This window comes from Cebidichthys violaceus, unplaced genomic scaffold, assembly GCF_023349555.1.
Source record: "Cebidichthys violaceus isolate CVI_PGR_0920_01 unplaced genomic scaffold, fCebVio1.0.p SCAF_19, whole genome shotgun sequence".
NCBI lineage: Eukaryota > Metazoa > Chordata > Actinopteri > Perciformes > Stichaeidae > Cebidichthys > Cebidichthys violaceus.
The window spans coordinates 9,088,312-9,105,774 of NW_027176361.1; the positions used below are offsets into that span (position 1 = coordinate 9,088,312).

The 17,463-nt window shown below is 40.8% G+C and overlaps 2 protein-coding genes across 2 annotated transcripts; both read right to left on the bottom strand.

Annotated features, from left to right (window-relative positions):
* Positions 1 to 6,803: 6,803 nt before the first annotated feature.
* On the bottom strand, positions 6,804 to 9,096 carry LOC137874836 (carbohydrate sulfotransferase 12-like). The gene is made up of 5 exons (XM_068713804.1): positions 9,054 to 9,096; positions 8,174 to 8,337; positions 7,890 to 8,033; positions 7,508 to 7,809; positions 6,804 to 7,143 (listed from the first exon to the last, which is right to left on the bottom strand). The coding sequence occupies exons 1-5, from the start codon at positions 9,094 to 9,096 to the stop codon at positions 6,903 to 6,905; spliced, it is 894 nt and encodes a 297-aa protein (XP_068569905.1). The 3' UTR covers positions 6,804 to 6,902.
* Positions 9,097 to 10,570: 1,474 nt separating this feature from the next.
* Positions 10,571 to 13,800, bottom strand: LOC137874917 (carbohydrate sulfotransferase 12-like). The gene is made up of 6 exons (XM_068713896.1): positions 13,740 to 13,800; positions 13,409 to 13,519; positions 12,896 to 13,059; positions 12,612 to 12,755; positions 12,230 to 12,531; positions 10,571 to 11,855 (listed from the first exon to the last, which is right to left on the bottom strand). The coding sequence occupies exons 1-6, from the start codon at positions 13,780 to 13,782 to the stop codon at positions 11,615 to 11,617; spliced, it is 1,005 nt and encodes a 334-aa protein (XP_068569997.1). The 5' UTR covers positions 13,783 to 13,800; the 3' UTR covers positions 10,571 to 11,614.
* Positions 13,801 to 17,463: the final 3,663 nt, after the last annotated feature.

Sequence of the window (17,463 nt, forward strand, 5' to 3'; positions counted from 1 at the left end):
TTCCGGCAGGAACACGTTGTTTGGCCCAGTGGTGCCGAGATAATATGTGTTGGAGCCAATATTAGATTATTTATCCTAGTGTAGCCGGTAATGAAATGCTCCTCCTGGGCTACTGTAGGACTGGATAGGCCTTAGCCCCTCCTACTTCCTGGTTCCCAATTAGTTTGGTCCACCATATATAAGTCATACCATGAGCTGCATCTTTCCCTCTCTCTGACCCCCAGGCTTTGGTAGGTGTGAACTTTAGCTTCTTAAGTTGAGGCATATTTGCTGTGGGTTTCACCCTTTGTCTCATTTTACTCTAGGTCCAGCTCCATAGAGATTCTCACTTCCCGTGTGGTGGAAAAAAAATATTTAATGGTACCGAGTGAGTCCTATAATACTGAAACAAGAAACATTGAGGAAAGAAGTTTGTCTTTAAAGTATTTATTCTCACCGGCTTCACCGTCATACAGACTGCAGTTCAGTCTGCAGAGGATGAGCCAAGAGTTCCGTTTGTCTCCTGCTCTTAAGCATCTCAGCACACAGGGTGGGGGAACCTCAGGTATTTACAGTATAACAATTGATCAGCAGTTTCAAGCTCCCCATTGACCCCTCCAGTCACCCCCTATATCTTCTGAGCCTTGTCACACAAAGACATGTGTCTTTATTACTCTTGCCTATCTGTGAGAATCTTCACACCTCAACATTCTCTGGTTAAACTGCAACTCCCATTTGGTTACTTCCTCTTATCAAAGCAAAAGGCAGAGATACCCCATATGGTCCTGTTACCACTCTTCTAGGTACACAATCATATGTCACATATAGTTTTGTTAGTGAGTAAGGCACATAAACTAAATCACAGTAGAAATGTACTAGCACAACTACATTTTCTATCACACCTGTTGAGCTTTCCGGATGAGAGTTGTGCAGTGAGCAGGCAGGAGAGACGATGACGGCCACTGCTGTTTTGTTTAGTTTTGTGTTGCTTGGTTTTGTTTTGCATGGTTTAGTGTTTGTAGTTAGTTCTTTAAGTTACCTTTTTTTTTTTTTTTTTTTATTATAATCTGTATCACCAAGAATATTAGATTTACCTTTTTATTGTTTTTAACCTATTTGATGTTATGGACTTCCTGTATTTTAATACCCTGTTAAAGTGTTAATTGTTGCAATAAATGTCGTAATCTCAGCCCCCTGTCCTGAGGTGGTAAGAAAATCTACCCGTGAGACAGCCGGTAAACGCGCGAATCCTCACCATTTGCCAGTGACAGTAAGGAATAGTGCAAACGGGGCTACAAATTCCCAGATACTTGGCTTTAGTAGTTCTACTCCAGCTCTTTTTAGAGCCTGGTCTTAGTAAATTGTCGGGCTGCCAATTAAAAAAAAATATATAAAAAAAACAAAACCTGGGGCAGAATGTAGCCTGTAATGAAATGCTCCTCCTGGGCTACTGTAGGACTGGGTAGGCCTGAGCCTCTCCTACTTCCTGGTTCCCAATTAGTTTGGTCCACCATATATAAGTCATACCATGAGCTGCGTCTTTCCCTCTCTCTGACCCCCAGGCTTTGGTAGGTGTGAACTTTAGCTTCTTAAGTTGAGGCATATTTGCTGTGGGTTTCACCCTTTGTCTCATAGAGATTCTCACTTCCCCGTGGAGCTTTCCGGATGGGGGTTGTGCAGTGAGCAGGCAGGAGAGATGTTGACTGCCACTGCTGTTTTGTTTAAGTTATCAATTTAGATGTATTCATGGTTTGGTTTTGTTTTGCATGGTTTTGTGTTGCTTGGTTTTGTTTTGCATGGTTTAATGTTGGTAGTTAGTTCATTAAGTTACTCTCTTTTATTATAATCTATATTAGATATACCTTTTTATTGTTTTTAACCTATTTGATGTTATGGACTTCCTGTATTTTAATACCCTGTTAAAGTGTTAATTGTTGCAATAAATGTCGTAATCTTGGGGTAATCCTTGGTCTCAATAAATTGTTCACTGCCACATGAACCCTTAAAGAGAATCTGTGGGCTTTTTAGTGGTTTGAGCCGGTATTAAAGGTGCAGTGCACTGTACATTTTAAACCCAATGCAGTGTTCTGAGGGTAAGGCATCTACTAGTTTTGGTAGCACAGAAATGGCGGAGTTAAGGCACATGTTGCAGAAACGGCAAGAGCAGCTTAATCAATTAACACGGAGTCTATTGGCGCTACAGGCAGCCTCCAGGCCCCCTGCTCAACCAACACGCCCAAACACCGTTATATAGGCGTCAAAAACCAGGTCACTATGCCAGAGAGTGCAAAAATGAACGTATTGATTACCAGATTCAGCAGTCCATGGCCTCACATCCCACAGCAGCAACCTCTGCTGCTCAGGATGCGGGAAAGTTTTTCCCCCTGATGTGAAGAGTCAAACATCAGGAGGGGAGGATCAGCGAAGACTGCAGGTAGCAGTGGAGAATGCCCGGAAAAGGATGAGGCAGGCTGCGGCCCAGCGGAAAGAGAGCAGACCAAAGGGCGCAGGAGGAAGTGTTACAAGCAGGACAACCCATCTACCTTCGGGACCACTCTCATAGAGGAAGGAATAAAATCCAGGATGTCTGGACCCCCGAAGTTTTCCAGGTGGTAAGACCGCCCGAGCAAGGAGGTGCAGTGTATGCTGTTGCCCCACAAGAGGCTGACAGAGGTACATCACGTGCATCGTTCTATGCTCAAACTGTTTCTGTTCCTGGTGGTCACCCTATTCCTGTAGCTGGGCCTGACCCAACTACGACAAGCGGATGGGCAACTGGACCAAAGGACCCCCGGCCGGCAGAGTACAAGTCCCATCTGACTCACTCTGCAGTGCCTACGGCAGCTTCGCCTGAGGCCTCCACTAGTGCCAGTTCCTGTCCAGCCCCCTGTCCTGAGGTGGTAAGAAAATCTACCCGTGAGACAGCCGGTAAACGCGCGAATCCTCACCATTTGCCAGTGACAGTAAGGAATAGTGCAAACGGGGCTACAAATTCCCAGATACTTGGCTTTAGTAGTTCTACTCCAGCTCTTTTTAGAGCCTGGTCTTAGTAAATTGTCGGGCTGCCAATTAAAAAAAAATATATAAAAAAAACAAAACCTGGGGCAGAATGTAGCCTGTAATGAAATGCTCCTCCTGGGCTACTGTAGGACTGGGTAGGCCTGAGCCTCTCCTACTTCCTGGTTCCCAATTAGTTTGGTCCACCATATATAAGTCATACCATGAGCTGCGTCTTTCCCTCTCTCTGACCCCCAGGCTTTGGTAGGTGTGAACTTTAGCTTCTTAAGTTGAGGCATATTTGCTGTGGGTTTCACCCTTTGTCTCATAGAGATTCTCACTTCCCCGTGGAGCTTTCCGGATGGGGGTTGTGCAGTGAGCAGGCAGGAGAGATGTTGACTGCCACTGCTGTTTTGTTTAAGTTATCAATTTAGATGTATTCATGGTTTGGTTTTGTTTTGCATGGTTTTGTGTTGCTTGGTTTTGTTTTGCATGGTTTAATGTTGGTAGTTAGTTCATTAAGTTACTCTCTTTTATTATAATCTATATTAGATATACCTTTTTATTGTTTTTAACCTATTTGATGTTATGGACTTCCTGTATTTTAATACCCTGTTAAAGTGTTAATTGTTGCAATAAATGTCGTAATCTTGGGGTAATCCTTGGTCTCAATAAATTGTTCACTGCCACATGAACCCTTAAAGAGAATCTGTGGGCTTTTTAGTGGTTTGAGCCGGTATTAAAGGTGCAGTGCACTGTACATTTTAAACCCAATCCGGGCCTTGCCTTGGTCACACTAGCTTTTACTTTAAAATTATTGAAAGCCAACTTAAAAAGCTCAAAAGATTTGTTAAAGGGCTGGGAGGATTCAGACGCAGTAAAAGAAAACCACACCCTAATATAGTAATATTTCCTTTTTATTTTGGGTATAATTTATTGGATTCAAGTGGCCTCAGAGATTTGAAATGTGTGCTTTCATGCCTCTATATTTTGTGCTCCAGTATGGGCGTGTCACAACCCCGTGCTGTTAGGGATTGGATGGGAAGTTCTGGGACTCCTGCCAAATCGTGCGTGTGTGTCAGAGCCCAGTAGAAAGCGTGAAACTTCATGTCTTTATATACCTTGCTGCCATACTACAAAAACAAGCATTTACAATCAATACTTCACTACCATAGCGTTTAAGTATCGCTAATTACTAATTTAACTTTTCTTAAGGTACTTTTTTGTCACAAGTATCGTACTTCGCTCCATTTCTCCGACTGTCTGCAGCTGCAGGAGGGTTGAGCTGGTGAGAGGTGACGCTGAAATGATGCACGTTCTAAACGTTTACGTTCAGTGTCAGGGCTTGGCCAGTAGTTGGTGAACAGTACAAAAATGAACGACAATGCAGTCAAATTAAGAATTATTGATAATGGTTATCATTATTGTATTCGTATTAAAAAAAAAAAGGGGGTTCATTCTATCTTAATCACTGATTTAGAGGGCTGCATATTTATATCCACCTCCATCCTCTTTGTTCATGCCCGTGAGAAGGCACTCTGTTGGTACATTTGTTCAGAAATACATTTTTACATGTTATGCAAGCTGTATTTACACAATTAGTCAACTTTAAGATACAGTACGTATTTAATTTTGCTGAGTTGCTGCCGATTTAAGAAACATTACACACTTGTTTTGGTTTTTTCTTGGTCGATTATTTCAGCAGTATTTTATTGGTTTATTGTGATGCATTCATTTCATGTTCATGGTGATATATACAGTATATTGACATTATGTGGAATTTACACAGCTTTTGTTCCATTTCAGTTTCACATAACTTTCATGAGACATCAAGTCAGCTCCTGTCTTGGCCATTTTTTTTTAGAGCTGCTGTCACGCTTCGGCTGTATCTGTAACCTGTGCACTGTTTGTGGTAGTGATCCCCCTCATGTCGCTCAGCAACCCTGACAACACATTAGTGTCAGGTGTTTTTGTCAGACATGGAGTGATACTGAAAGAATTAGACATCGTAGTGGTATGTGGTTATTATTCCACAGCTATGAACCAATTGGATTCCTTGATTTGAGCTACCGGTTTTATATAAATGATAATCAGTTGTATGCTCAGGCTGCAACTTGCCCTGTATAGACAAAGATTCTGTCAATGCGGCTTTCCACCATGTTTTGTGACACTTAGAAAGGCCAAAGAAAACATGCACCATTTATTCTCCATATACTGTAAACTTACTGAAGCTCTGTCTACCTATCGTCTTTCTTTTGATATGGGTTTTAAATCTTGATTGGTTCCAGGATGATGTGGGGTGTAATTCTTTGTAGTGGATTTTAATTTATACAACTAAATTTAAAATACTGAGAAATCTCAAGGTGCCAGTAGCAGAGGTGATGCAGTATCTATGCAAGCAAGTCAAGACAGTTGTAGCATTTAGGATTCACTGAGGAGCAAGGAGGCTTGCAGGAGGAAACGTAAGTAACTGTTCCTTTTGGATTCATAAGGTGTAGTTATTTATGATGAACAAATACTGGATCAAACTATCTGCCCTTCACCTTTTGCTGCTGTAACTGTATCCCTCATTTCACCTGGAAATGACTTATGTTTTCATCTTGAAGGAAGGCTACACCCAACTCAACATAATGTTTACAAGTGCAAAAAGCGTCTGTCGGCAAATTATTAAATCAATAACAACTTTCTCTTGCATTCAGCACTAATTTGCTGTATTTCATGTTGTCATATACTGCAGATAGACAGGGGTGTGTTTGTGTATATCACGTGATCATGTAGTATATGTCTCTATATTTGTACAGCACTTTTAATTAAAACATTTGTAATGCTAATTTCCTACATAATTAAAAGTAAACACAAGCTCTGTAAACACTGTTCTGCTCATCTGACAGAGATCATAAGGCAAGGAAAGGAATCAAGGATGTACAAACTGGGAAATGAGAAAGGTCACTGGTGTCACCTTGCCCACAGACCAACTCTTAACTGACCGATTAATTCAGATTAACTACTGAGAAAGTGTGAACCTGATATTTTAGAGACGCAATAAAAGAAATGATGCGATATTTCAATTACACCATTTATTATCAGAAAGTATTGCTCAGAAATACACAAACAAATGACTTGGGTTACCCATCTTAATATTTGATATAAGTAAAATTATTTAGAAGTCATTTTGTGTAAACAATGTTTCTACTTCACAAATTGTATAATAAGGTAGGACATAACTTATGGCTATGGCTGCATGAAGGGAAGTTTGCATGACATTCATTTTTTCAGCTTCGGCTGCTGGTTTAGTGAGTTGGTCATAGAGTGATAATAAGACTTACAGTGATGGAAACTATAGAGTCTCAGCTTGATTATGTTTGAGTGGGTAACATTAGCATGAAGTAGCAAAGTAGCCATTTTGCCCACACACACATGGAGTTACATCTTTGACAGCTGCCACAGGAACAGTACCATCATCATTTAAGATCCTTAAAGTTCAACATTTTGAGAAATTAGTTGCATTTTGTTGCCAAGAATTATATGAGAAGCTTGAAACCACGCTGCACTCAGTACATATGAGGCTACAGCCAGCAGCCAGTTAGCTTCGCTAGCTTCGCTTACAGACTAGAAACAGGTGGTAATAGCTAGCCTGGCTGTGTCCAAAGGTAATCAATCAATCAATCAATCAATCAAAAATGTTAATCCATGTTATATTTGTTTTAAAAAGGTTTTTTTTCAAGGGTACATCCCATCTCTTGGGAAATGAGTTGAAGAAGACAAATCTCACTACATATTAATGAGACGGACTGTCTATAGATTTTGAGGGTGTAGTGTGTTAAAGATGTAAATAATTAGTTGATGAATTAGTGTGTATAATAGTAAATACAGTGGAGTCTGTGCCCACTGGCTGCGTAGGGAAGAGTGCCAATCATGACTTCATCTCAACCATCGAGCAGTTCATCAGGCTTTCTGTAGCCAAAAAGCCTGAAGTCCTCCTCATAGAGCTCGTACAGTTTCCTCCTGTCCTCTAGGGGCACTGTGTCGAACCAGTCCGACACAGAATCGAGGGAAGTCATGTTTTTATAGGAAGGAGGGAACTTAATGTCGTCCTCCAGCCTTAGGATCTTCAGCAGCAGCTCAGCATCCTGCTGTAAAGTCTCCTGATGGCCAATAAAATCATACCTGAGAGGTAAAAACAAACTGGTGTCAAACTACAGCTGAAATGAGCATTGTTTTGTATTGACATTGGATTCATTGGTAATTTGAGTATGTTAAAGGGGCATTCCAACAATTGCACACATCTAGATCAATTTTCATCATGAGAAAACATTTTTTTTTTAAATGTCTCTTTCTTAATTCCCTTAACTTTATGAAAACACACTAGAGTTTCACATTTAAAATACTACAAGGTAAGTCACAAGATAGAATGAAAAACACTTAATTTTAATTATTAATTATACTAAGGTAAAAAAAAAAAACCTTCATATTTCCAGAAACATCACAGAGGACGAGCCTTTTACAGCCCTGCAGGCAAACATGGCCTTACTGTATGAGGCAGGGGTGGCACAGGCGGTGCATCTGCCTCCAGTGGGGATCAAAGGGCCGCCCTGTCCGCGGCTCCAGCAGGTACTGAATAAAGTTGTAAAATGAGACGTGCACGCCGGATGCAAACGCCTCGTGCACCGTCTTTGGCGGATCAGAGTGGTGGCCGTACCTGCGCAGAATGTGCTTGCCAACGTTCTGATAGAACTGCTCATTTTGATGCTGGAACTTGTCTCGGTAGGCGGAGATGAGACGGACAAACGGGTCCCGGACGTACAGGAACTTTGTGTAGTGCTTCAGCTTTGCCTGTGGTTAAGGAATGAGTACGCATCAGAGCTTTCTGTTGTCACTTTAAGAACACCTCTGATACCATTGTATCAACTGACCTTTATCTCAAGTTTTGGGAAGCGGTTTAGGAACGTGTACTTGCTGTCGATGTGGACATTCTCATCGGGTATGGACATGGGGTCTGGATATGGCTTGCTCTGGTTCAGGACCAAGAAAACCCTCTTCCAGTTGGTACACGCCACCTGTTGTAGATAAGAACAAGACTCAGCGCATAGTGGCAGTGTAAATAATAAGTGACGTTTGGGAAAGTGCAGTGTAGATTACTGATTTGGAAGATTTGCTGTGAAACTGAAGTCCCTGTCTGTGTCCATGTCTTCATCACCTTGGGAATGTAACAGTAGATGACTCCATAATTATCATCCACAATGAGGTTCTCCAGGTGTCTGGCATTAATGTCTTCCAAACTGCGCTTCTCCTCAGCAAATCCGTCACCATCACACTGTCTTCTTAGCTGCTGCTTTCTCAGTTCCTGCTGCCGGACCCCCTCTGATAAGACGAATGAGAATATGTAACGGTCTAAAACAATTAGTGCTGAATGAATTCAGTTTTTTTTTGGCCTTTCTATTAAGGACAGTGAAGGTGAAAGCTAAAAGCAAAATTTACACAGCCCAAAAAGTGTTGCGCTAAATATGAGCCACGATAATTCAAAAGTAATCAAGGGTGAGGTCACAGCTCCACCTGCTAACCCATTTACTTATCCCTCATTCATTTCACAGGCAGTGGTGCATAAAAAGGCACAAACACACACACACACACACACACACACACACACACACACACACACACACACACACACACACACACACACACACGGAGACACATGGAGACACACGGAGACATATTGTACCTCGTCCTTCCAGTGACATGTGCCATTGGTAAATGGATAACATGAGAAACATGGGTCCCACAAAGAGCAGCAGCAGCAGGAATCCTCTGCATGCCTCCATGGCAGCTGGACCTGACAGTGAACCGGTAACAGTAAAAGTACTCTAAATGTGCGATATTTAAGGACACTTAAGTTATTAAAGGTAAAAATCAGTGTCCCTTTTTTTCCTGATTAAATATTGTATAAATACTGTGTAAATACTAGTCACAGGAGAAACATGCAAAACATATCGGATGGTGTAAAAGTACTTTGTACTAGTTTTTAGTAACACTGTGACTGAGTATAATTCCAAAATCCAGGATTAAATTGCACTCACCTTGCGGCATAATTCTCTGATAGATGATCTGATGAAGAGCCATGAGGGGGAAACCACTGATCAGAACCTCAGCCTACAGAAACCTGTGTGGGTACTGCATCATTACATCCTGCTGCAGTCTTTATTTCACAAGTGCACTGTGATGTCACTGAGGAGCACAGAGTCAAATATATAAATCAACAGAGCGGTATTGACACGGCAGCATCTTCATCCAGGATGTACTATTCAGTCTGTATTAGTGACAACAACCTTTCCAAATATTTAATGAGTCTGTTTTTTTCCTGCCAGCGGTCTGTTCACTACATGGAAATAAACATTAAGTTAAGAGGGTGCAAGAGTTTGTGCAGATACTCATAGTCCTCAGAGGATGAATCACACCAACTCTTCCTCTAGTGCCAGCATGACATTGAGGATAAATCCTGTTGAGGACGAGGTCAGACTGTTCCCTTATTCAGTGAAATATATCAATATTTTTTTGTCTTTCCCTTTTGTTATTTTGCTGTATTATGTTCCTGTATTGTTTTGCTCAGTCATTATCTGGCATAGTATGTTAATTCAGTAACACACAAAAAGTTTTTTTTTTCCAAGGGTACATCCCATCTCTTATTTGATATTTCCTCGCTCCCTGCTGAAGACGTTTTGCTCCGCCATGTTGAAGGCCGTCTCAAAGCTCTTCTGTGAGTTCCAATGCACATACCACCATACTATTTAGTATGCCAGAAAAATATTTAGTTTGTCACAATACATAATTTTTCAAATGCAGTATGCCAAAAATACCAGGATGTTCAACTACATCTGGTCGCATTTTGCACTTTTTGCGCTTTTCTGGCTGTGCTGACCAACAATGCTTTGCACAGCAGATATACGTATGAGCAAGAGGGTCAAAGTTCAAGGCACCATGTTATGAGGAAGTAGTATATTCCAATTGAATGCATACTGCATGCAACAGTATGTACTTTGTAAGCGGCAGCTGCAATATGTACTAATATTAAAAGTTTAACAGCCAATCGCCCCCTTATTGGATATCAGTTATTTATTGGACACTGCAGTGTATTAGACTGATCCAATGAATCCCAATATCACTGAAGTTTCATACCAGAGTGAAGATCACAGATTTAACTCGGGTGTATCACTTCCAAGTTTAATATTACTTGTTTTCTGATTCACCATCTGGTTAAAAGATGGTGAATTCATTGTAGGCCTGAACAACAAAAGGACCACAAAGTACTTTCTTCATTTATTAGAAAGATTTATCTTTCCTTGATCTGTTATTTCCCTCATTAACATTTATTATGGATACAATTAAAGTCAGAGAGAGTCGGAGAGTCTGTCTGTTAGCAAGAAACACTTTTTACGTCATTTGTTATCATTTCCCTTCACTGGTTCACTTGGCACAGTCCACATGTGTGCAGACACAAACTCTCCACAGCTGTTAAAGCCAACTGGCCGCCGTCATCAAAAACAGACGTTGCTTCACGTGATGCTGATGAAAATCAGTAAGGATGAAATGAGTTGAAGACAAATCTCACTACATATTAATGAGACGGACTATCTCTAGATTTTGAGGGTGTAGTGTGTTAAAGATGTAAGGCAAGGCAAGTTTATTTGTACAGCACATTTCAACAACAAGGTAATTCAAAGTGCTTCACATAAAACCATTAAACGCATCAAAACATAATGCAAAAGAAAAGGAGATTTAAAAACAATGAAGAACATTCATTGAAACATTTAAACAGTCACTAAAAAGCTAAAAAATAGAATACTAGTTGCAGTGCAGTTTAAGAAATAAAATACAGTAGTAAAATGCAGAAATTGAGTCTACTGAAGATAAATGCATGGACAAGTTTTTCCAAATCCTGTTGAGACATAAGTCCTCTAATCCTTGATATGTTCTTCAGGTGATAATAGGCTGATTTTGTTATTGTCTTGATATGGCTGTTCAGGTTGTGGTCTGAATCCATAACTACACCTTGATTTCTGGCTTGGTTTGTGTTTTTTAACATCATGATTGAAGCTGAGCGCTGACTTTCAATCTTTCGTCTTTGGTACCAAAAACAATTACTTCTGTTTTATCTTTAATTAATTGAAGAAAATTCTGGCACATCCAGTTGCTGATTTGTTCAATGCATTTAGCCAGCCCTTGTATGGGATTATAGTCCCCTGGTGATATAGTTATGTAGATTTGTGTGTCGTCTGCATAATTATGATAACACACTTTGTTATTTTCCATAATCTGAGCTAGTGGAAGCATGTAGATGTTGAACAGAAGAGGCCCCAGTATTGAACCTTGGGGAACACCACGTATCATTTTCGTCAGCTCTGATGTGCAATTAGCTACAGACACAAAGTATTCTCTGTCCTAGGATTCAAACCAGTTAAGTGCTGTGCCAGAGAGTCCCACCCAGATGTTCTGTCTTTCTAGTAGTATGTCATGGTCGAAAATAATTGGTTGACAAATACATGTACAGAGCCCCTAGATAACCCCAGTGTGTATAATAGTAAATACAGTGGAGTCTGTGCCCACTGGCTGCGTAGGGAAGAGTGCCAATCATGACTTCATCTCAACCATCGAGCAGTTCATCAGGCTTTCTGTAGCCAAAAAGCCTGAAGTCCTCCTCATAGAGCTCGTACAGTTTCCTCCTGTCCTCTAGGGGCACTGTGTCGAACCAGTCCGACACAGAATCGAGGGAAGTCATGTTTTTATAGGAAGGAGGGAACTTAATGTCGTCCTCCAGCCTTAGGATCTTCAGCAGCAGCTCAGCATCCTGCTGTAAAGTCTCCTGATGGCCAATAAAATCATACCTGAGAAGTAAAAACAAACTGGTGTCAAACTACAGCTGAAATGAGCATTGTTTTGTATTGACATTGGATTCATTGGTAATTTGAGTATGTTAAAGGGGCATTCCAAAAATTGCACACATCTAGATCAATTTTCATCATGAGAACATTTTTTTTTTAAATGTTGTCTCTTTCTTAATTCCCTTAACTTTATGAAAACACACTAGAGTTTCACATTTAAAATACTACAAGGTAAGTCACAAGATAGAATGAAAAACACTTAATTTTAATTATTAATTATACAAGACCCCCTCCTAAGGTAAAAAAAACCCTTCATATTTCCAGAAACATCACAGAGGACGAGCCTTTTACAGCCCTGCAGGCAAACATGGCCTTACTGTATGAGGCAGGGGTGGCACAGGCGGTGCATCTGCCTCCAGTGGGGATCAAAGGGCCGCCCTGTCCGCGGCTCCAGCAGGTACTGAATAAAGTTGTAAAATGAGACGTGCACGCCGGATGCAAACGCCTCGTGCACCGTCTTTGGCGGATCAGAGTGGTGGCCGTACCTGCGCAGAATGTGCTTGCCAACGTTCTGATAGAACTGCTCATTTTGATGCTGGAACTTGTCTCGGTAGGCGGAGATGAGACGGACAAACGGGTCCCGGACGTACAGGAACTTTGTGTAGTGCTTCAGCTTTGCCTGTGGTTAAGGAATGAGTACGCATCAGAGCTTTCTGTTGTCACTTTAAGAACACCTCTGATACCATTGTATCAACTGACCTTTATCTCAAATTTTGGGAAGCGGTTTAGGAACGTGTACTTGCTGTCGATGTGGACATTCTCATCGGGTATGGACATGGGGTCTGGATATGGCTTGCTCTGGTTCAGGACCAAGAAAACCCTCTTCCAGTTGGTACACGCCACCTGTTGTAGATACGAACAAGACTCAGCGCATAGTGGCAGTGTAAATAATAAGTGACGTTTGGGAAAGTGCAGTGTAGATTACTGATTTGGAAGATTTGCTGTGAAACTGAAGTCCCTGTCTGTGTCCATGTCTTCATCACCTTGGGAATGTAACAGTAGATGACTCCATAATTGTCATCCACAATGAGGTTCTCCAGGTGTCTGGCATTAATGTCTTCCAAACTGCGCTTCTCCTCAGCAAATCCGTCACCATCACACTGTCTTCTTAGCTGCTGCTTTCTCAGTTCCTGCTGCCGGACCCCCTCTGATAAGACGAATGAGAATATGTAACGGTCTAAAACAATTAGTGCTGAATGAATTCTGTTTTTTTTTGGCCTTTCTATTAAGGACAGTGAAGGTGAAAGCTAAAAGCAAAATTTACACAGCCCAAAAAGTGTTGCGCTAAATATGAGCCACGATAATTCAAAAGTAATCAAGGGTGAGGTCACAGCTCCACCTGCTAACCCATTTACTTATCCCTCATTCATTTCACAGGCAGTGGTGCATAAAAAGGCACAAACACACACACACACACACACACACACACACACACACACACACACACACACACACACACACGGAGACACACGGAGACACACGGAGACATATTGTACCTCGTCCTTCCAGTGACATGTCCCATTGGTAAATGGATAACATGAGAAACATGGGTCCCACAAAGAGCAGCAGCAGCAGGAATCCTCTGCATGCCTCCATGGCAGCTGGACCTGACAGTGAACCGGTAACAGTAAAAGTACTCTAAATGTGCGATATTTAAGGACACTTAAGTTATTAATTCCTGATTAAATATTGTATAAATACTGTGTAAATACTAGTCACAGGAGAAACATGCAAAACATATCGGATGGTGTAAAAGTACTTTGTACTAGTTTTTAGTAACACTGTGACTGAGTATAATTCCAAAATCCAGGATTAAATTGCACTCACCTTGCGGCATAATTCTCTGATAGATGATCTGATGAAGAGCCATGAGGGGGAAACCACTGATCAGAACCTCAGCCTACAGAAACCTGTGTGGGTACTGCATCATTACATCCTGCTGCAGTCTTTATTTCACAAGTGCACTGTGATGTCACTGAGGAGCACAGAGTCAATTATATAAATCAACAGAGCGGTATTGACACGGCAGCATCTTCATCCAGGATGTACTATTCAGTCTGTATTAGTGACAACAACCTTTCCAAATATTTAATGAGTCTGTTTTTTTCCTGCCAGCGGTCTGTTCACTACATGGAAATAAACATTAAGTTAAGAGGGTGCAAGAGTTTGTGCAGATACTCATAGTCCTCAGAGGATGAATCACACCAACTCTTCCTCTAGTGCCAGCATGACATTGAGGATAAATCCTGTTGAGGACGAGGTCAGACTGTTCCCTTATTCAGTGAAATATATCAATATTCATATTTTTTTGTCTTTCCCTTTTGTTATTTTGCTGTATTATGTTCCTGTATTGTTTTGCTCAGTCATTATCTGGCATAGTATGTTAATTCAGTAACACTTGGACTGTTTGCCTGATGCTGGATGAGTAAAACGCCCAAAGGCACTTTGGGCAGCTACAGGACTCTTGTTTAATTCGGTAGACTCTGTAGTAGTTTGTGAGTTGGCATGAGGATGATGTGGGGTGTAATTCTTTGTAGTGGATTTGAATTTCTATAACTAAATTTAAAATACTGAGAAATCTCAAGGTGCCAGTAGCAGAGGTGATGCAGTATGTATGCATACATACAGTACATGGGTGGAAGTAAGGAATTATGTTTACTCTCTTTACAGGAAGAAAGTGGCCCCTTCACTTTGATCAGCAGCAGGCAAGCAAGTCAAGACAGTTGTAGCATTTAGGATTCACTGAGGAGCAAGGAGGCTTGCAGGAGGAAACGTAAGTAACTGTTCCTTTTGGATTCATAAGGTGTAGTTATTTATGATGAACAAATACTGGATCAAACTATCTGCCCTTCACCTTTTGCTGCTGTAACTGTATCCCTCATTTCACCTGGAAATGACTTATGTTTTCATCTTGAAGGAAGGCTACACCCAACTCAACATAATGTTTACAAGTGCCAAAAGCGTCTGTCGGCAAATTATTAAATCAATAACAACTTTCTCTTGCATTCAGCACTAATTTGCTGTATTTCATGTTGTCATATACTGCAGATAGACAGGGGTGTGTTTGTGTATATCACGCGATCATGTAGTATATGTCTCTATATTTGTACAGCACTTTTAATTAAAACATTTGTAATGCTAATTTCCTACATAATTAAAAGTAAACACAAGCTCTGTAAACACTGTTCTGCTCATCTGACAGATCATAAAAAATAGCAGTATAACAAAACATGGACAGCTGATGCAGTTGTGACACACATCATATTTAATTGATGTCTGTGAGGCAAGGAAAGGAATCAAGGATGTACAAACTGGGAAATGAGAAAGGCCACTGGTGTCACCTTGCCCACAGTCCAACTCTTAACTGACCGATTAATTCAGATCAACTACTGAGAAAGTGTGAACCTGATATTTTAGAGATGCAAGAAAAGCAAAAAAAATGATGCGATATTTCAATTACACCATTTATTATCAGAAAGTTTTGCTCAGAAATACACAAACAAATGACTTGGGTTACCCATCTTAATATTTGAGCTAAGCAGAAGTAAAATTATTTAGAAGTCATTTTGTATAAACATTGTTTCTACTTCACAAATTGTATAATAAAAAAGTAAAAAGGAATTCATGATTTAAAGGCCAGTGCAAAGAAACACAATAAGAAAGAAAAGATACAGTAGAGACACTGATTGACATGGACATTACAATTCAGCTTGATACTCTTCAAGCACTCTGAGAAATGTCTTCGTTTCTCCCAGTTTCAGTTCAATGCCAGCTATTTTTGCATCTGTCAACACATTCTCCTCATCAAAAAAAGTCTTGCTTTTCTCCATGAGGCGCCTGGCGCTCTCCAGAAGTCCCTTCAGTGGCAGAGAGTCATCAGGGAATTCTTCTGAGAGGTCCTCAGCAAATGCAGTCATTGCTTCATTAAAGGTCACAGATTCACTCATGAGCTCTGAAAAGCTGGCCCTTTGTGCCTATTGGGGAAAATTAAAATCAATTCATGACATGGCACCATCTCAGTTTGCTATGTTGTTACATTATGTTTCGTCCTGCAGTGCATGAAGTCAACCAACACGTAAACTTACTGACGGACTCACCTTCAAATTCTTCAAGTCTTGTTCTGTTTTCTGAACTTGTTCTTTGAGATTTTTCTGCAAACAGCAGCAGCGTGAGAATCAACATGCAGTTACATTTGTGGACATACCAGCCGAAGCATGACAGCGGCTCTAGCATATCTGCGCATACGACTGCAGATGGGAAAATAAATAACATTTCAACAGGAAGTTTGCTTTTGGTGAATCACAATTACTGTGGACTAGCAAATAAATGCGGAATTGTTTTCTACAGCAATGGGAGGTTAAGCAGAAATGTATTTACCAGTTGGTCGTCGTCTATCCGTGAACTTGCGAGGCAAACCAGACACAGCAGAGTGAAGAGGATGTACAGGCCACCAGCCGCTCCGCTGCTTCTTGACAAGGCTGCCGCTGCTGCTGCTGCCATCGCTGTTCTAAAAGTAAATTATAGAGCATAAAGGCTCAAGGAAGAGTTGAAAACAAGACTACATTATAAACCATTTTCCAGTGAGTCGTAGTTTCTGATCTTACCTGTGATGTTAATGGATGATGAGCTGCAGTACAGGTGATGAATTAAAAACATGATGAGGTGACACTCCACTGCATGCTTTATATACTCCTGGTGTCACCTCGCCCACTGCACAGTTTTTAGTTTTTCTTCTACTTCAGGCCATTTCTTTAAGTTTCACTTTCACAGAAATAGTATTGGCAATGAATCACCACAGTCCTATATTAACACCCTGTAGTGCAGGTAGATACTGTGAGCAACAAAGCACAACTCAATGACAAACCAGTAGAAAACTGGTCAACAGTACGGAATAGAAACTAGTCCAACGCTGTAGAATACAGTACATTGTGTGTGTGAAAATGTGTGTGTGTGTGTGTGTGTGTGTGTGTGTGTGTGTGTGTGTGTGTGTGTGTTCTTTTGAATTTATGTTCAGTTCCTGCAGGAACACGTCGTTTGGCCCAGTGGTGGCTGAGATAATATGTGTTGGAGCCAATATTAGATTATTTATACACATTTTTACAAAGATTATTGAAAGCCAACTTAAAAAGCTCAAAAGATTTGATAAAATGCTGGAAGAATTCAGACGCAATAACAAAAAACACACACCCTAATAAAGGAATGTTTCCTTTTTATTTTGAGTGGAATTTATTGGATTCAAGTGGCCTCAGAGATTTGAAGTGTGTGATTTCATGCCTCTATATTTTGTGCTTCAGTATGGACGTGTATCTGTGTGTGTGTGTGTGTGTGTGTGTGTGTGTGTGTGTGTGTGTGTGTGTGTGTCACAACCCTGTGCTGTTAGGCATCTGATGGGAAGTTCTGGGAACTATCAACTCCTCTGTGTGTGTGTGTGTGTGTGTGTGTGTGTGTGTGTGTGTGTGTGTGTGTGTGTGTGTGTGTGTGTGTGAGAGCCCAGTAGAAAGCATGAACGTTCATGTCTGAGCTACCGGTTTTATATTAATGATAATCAGTT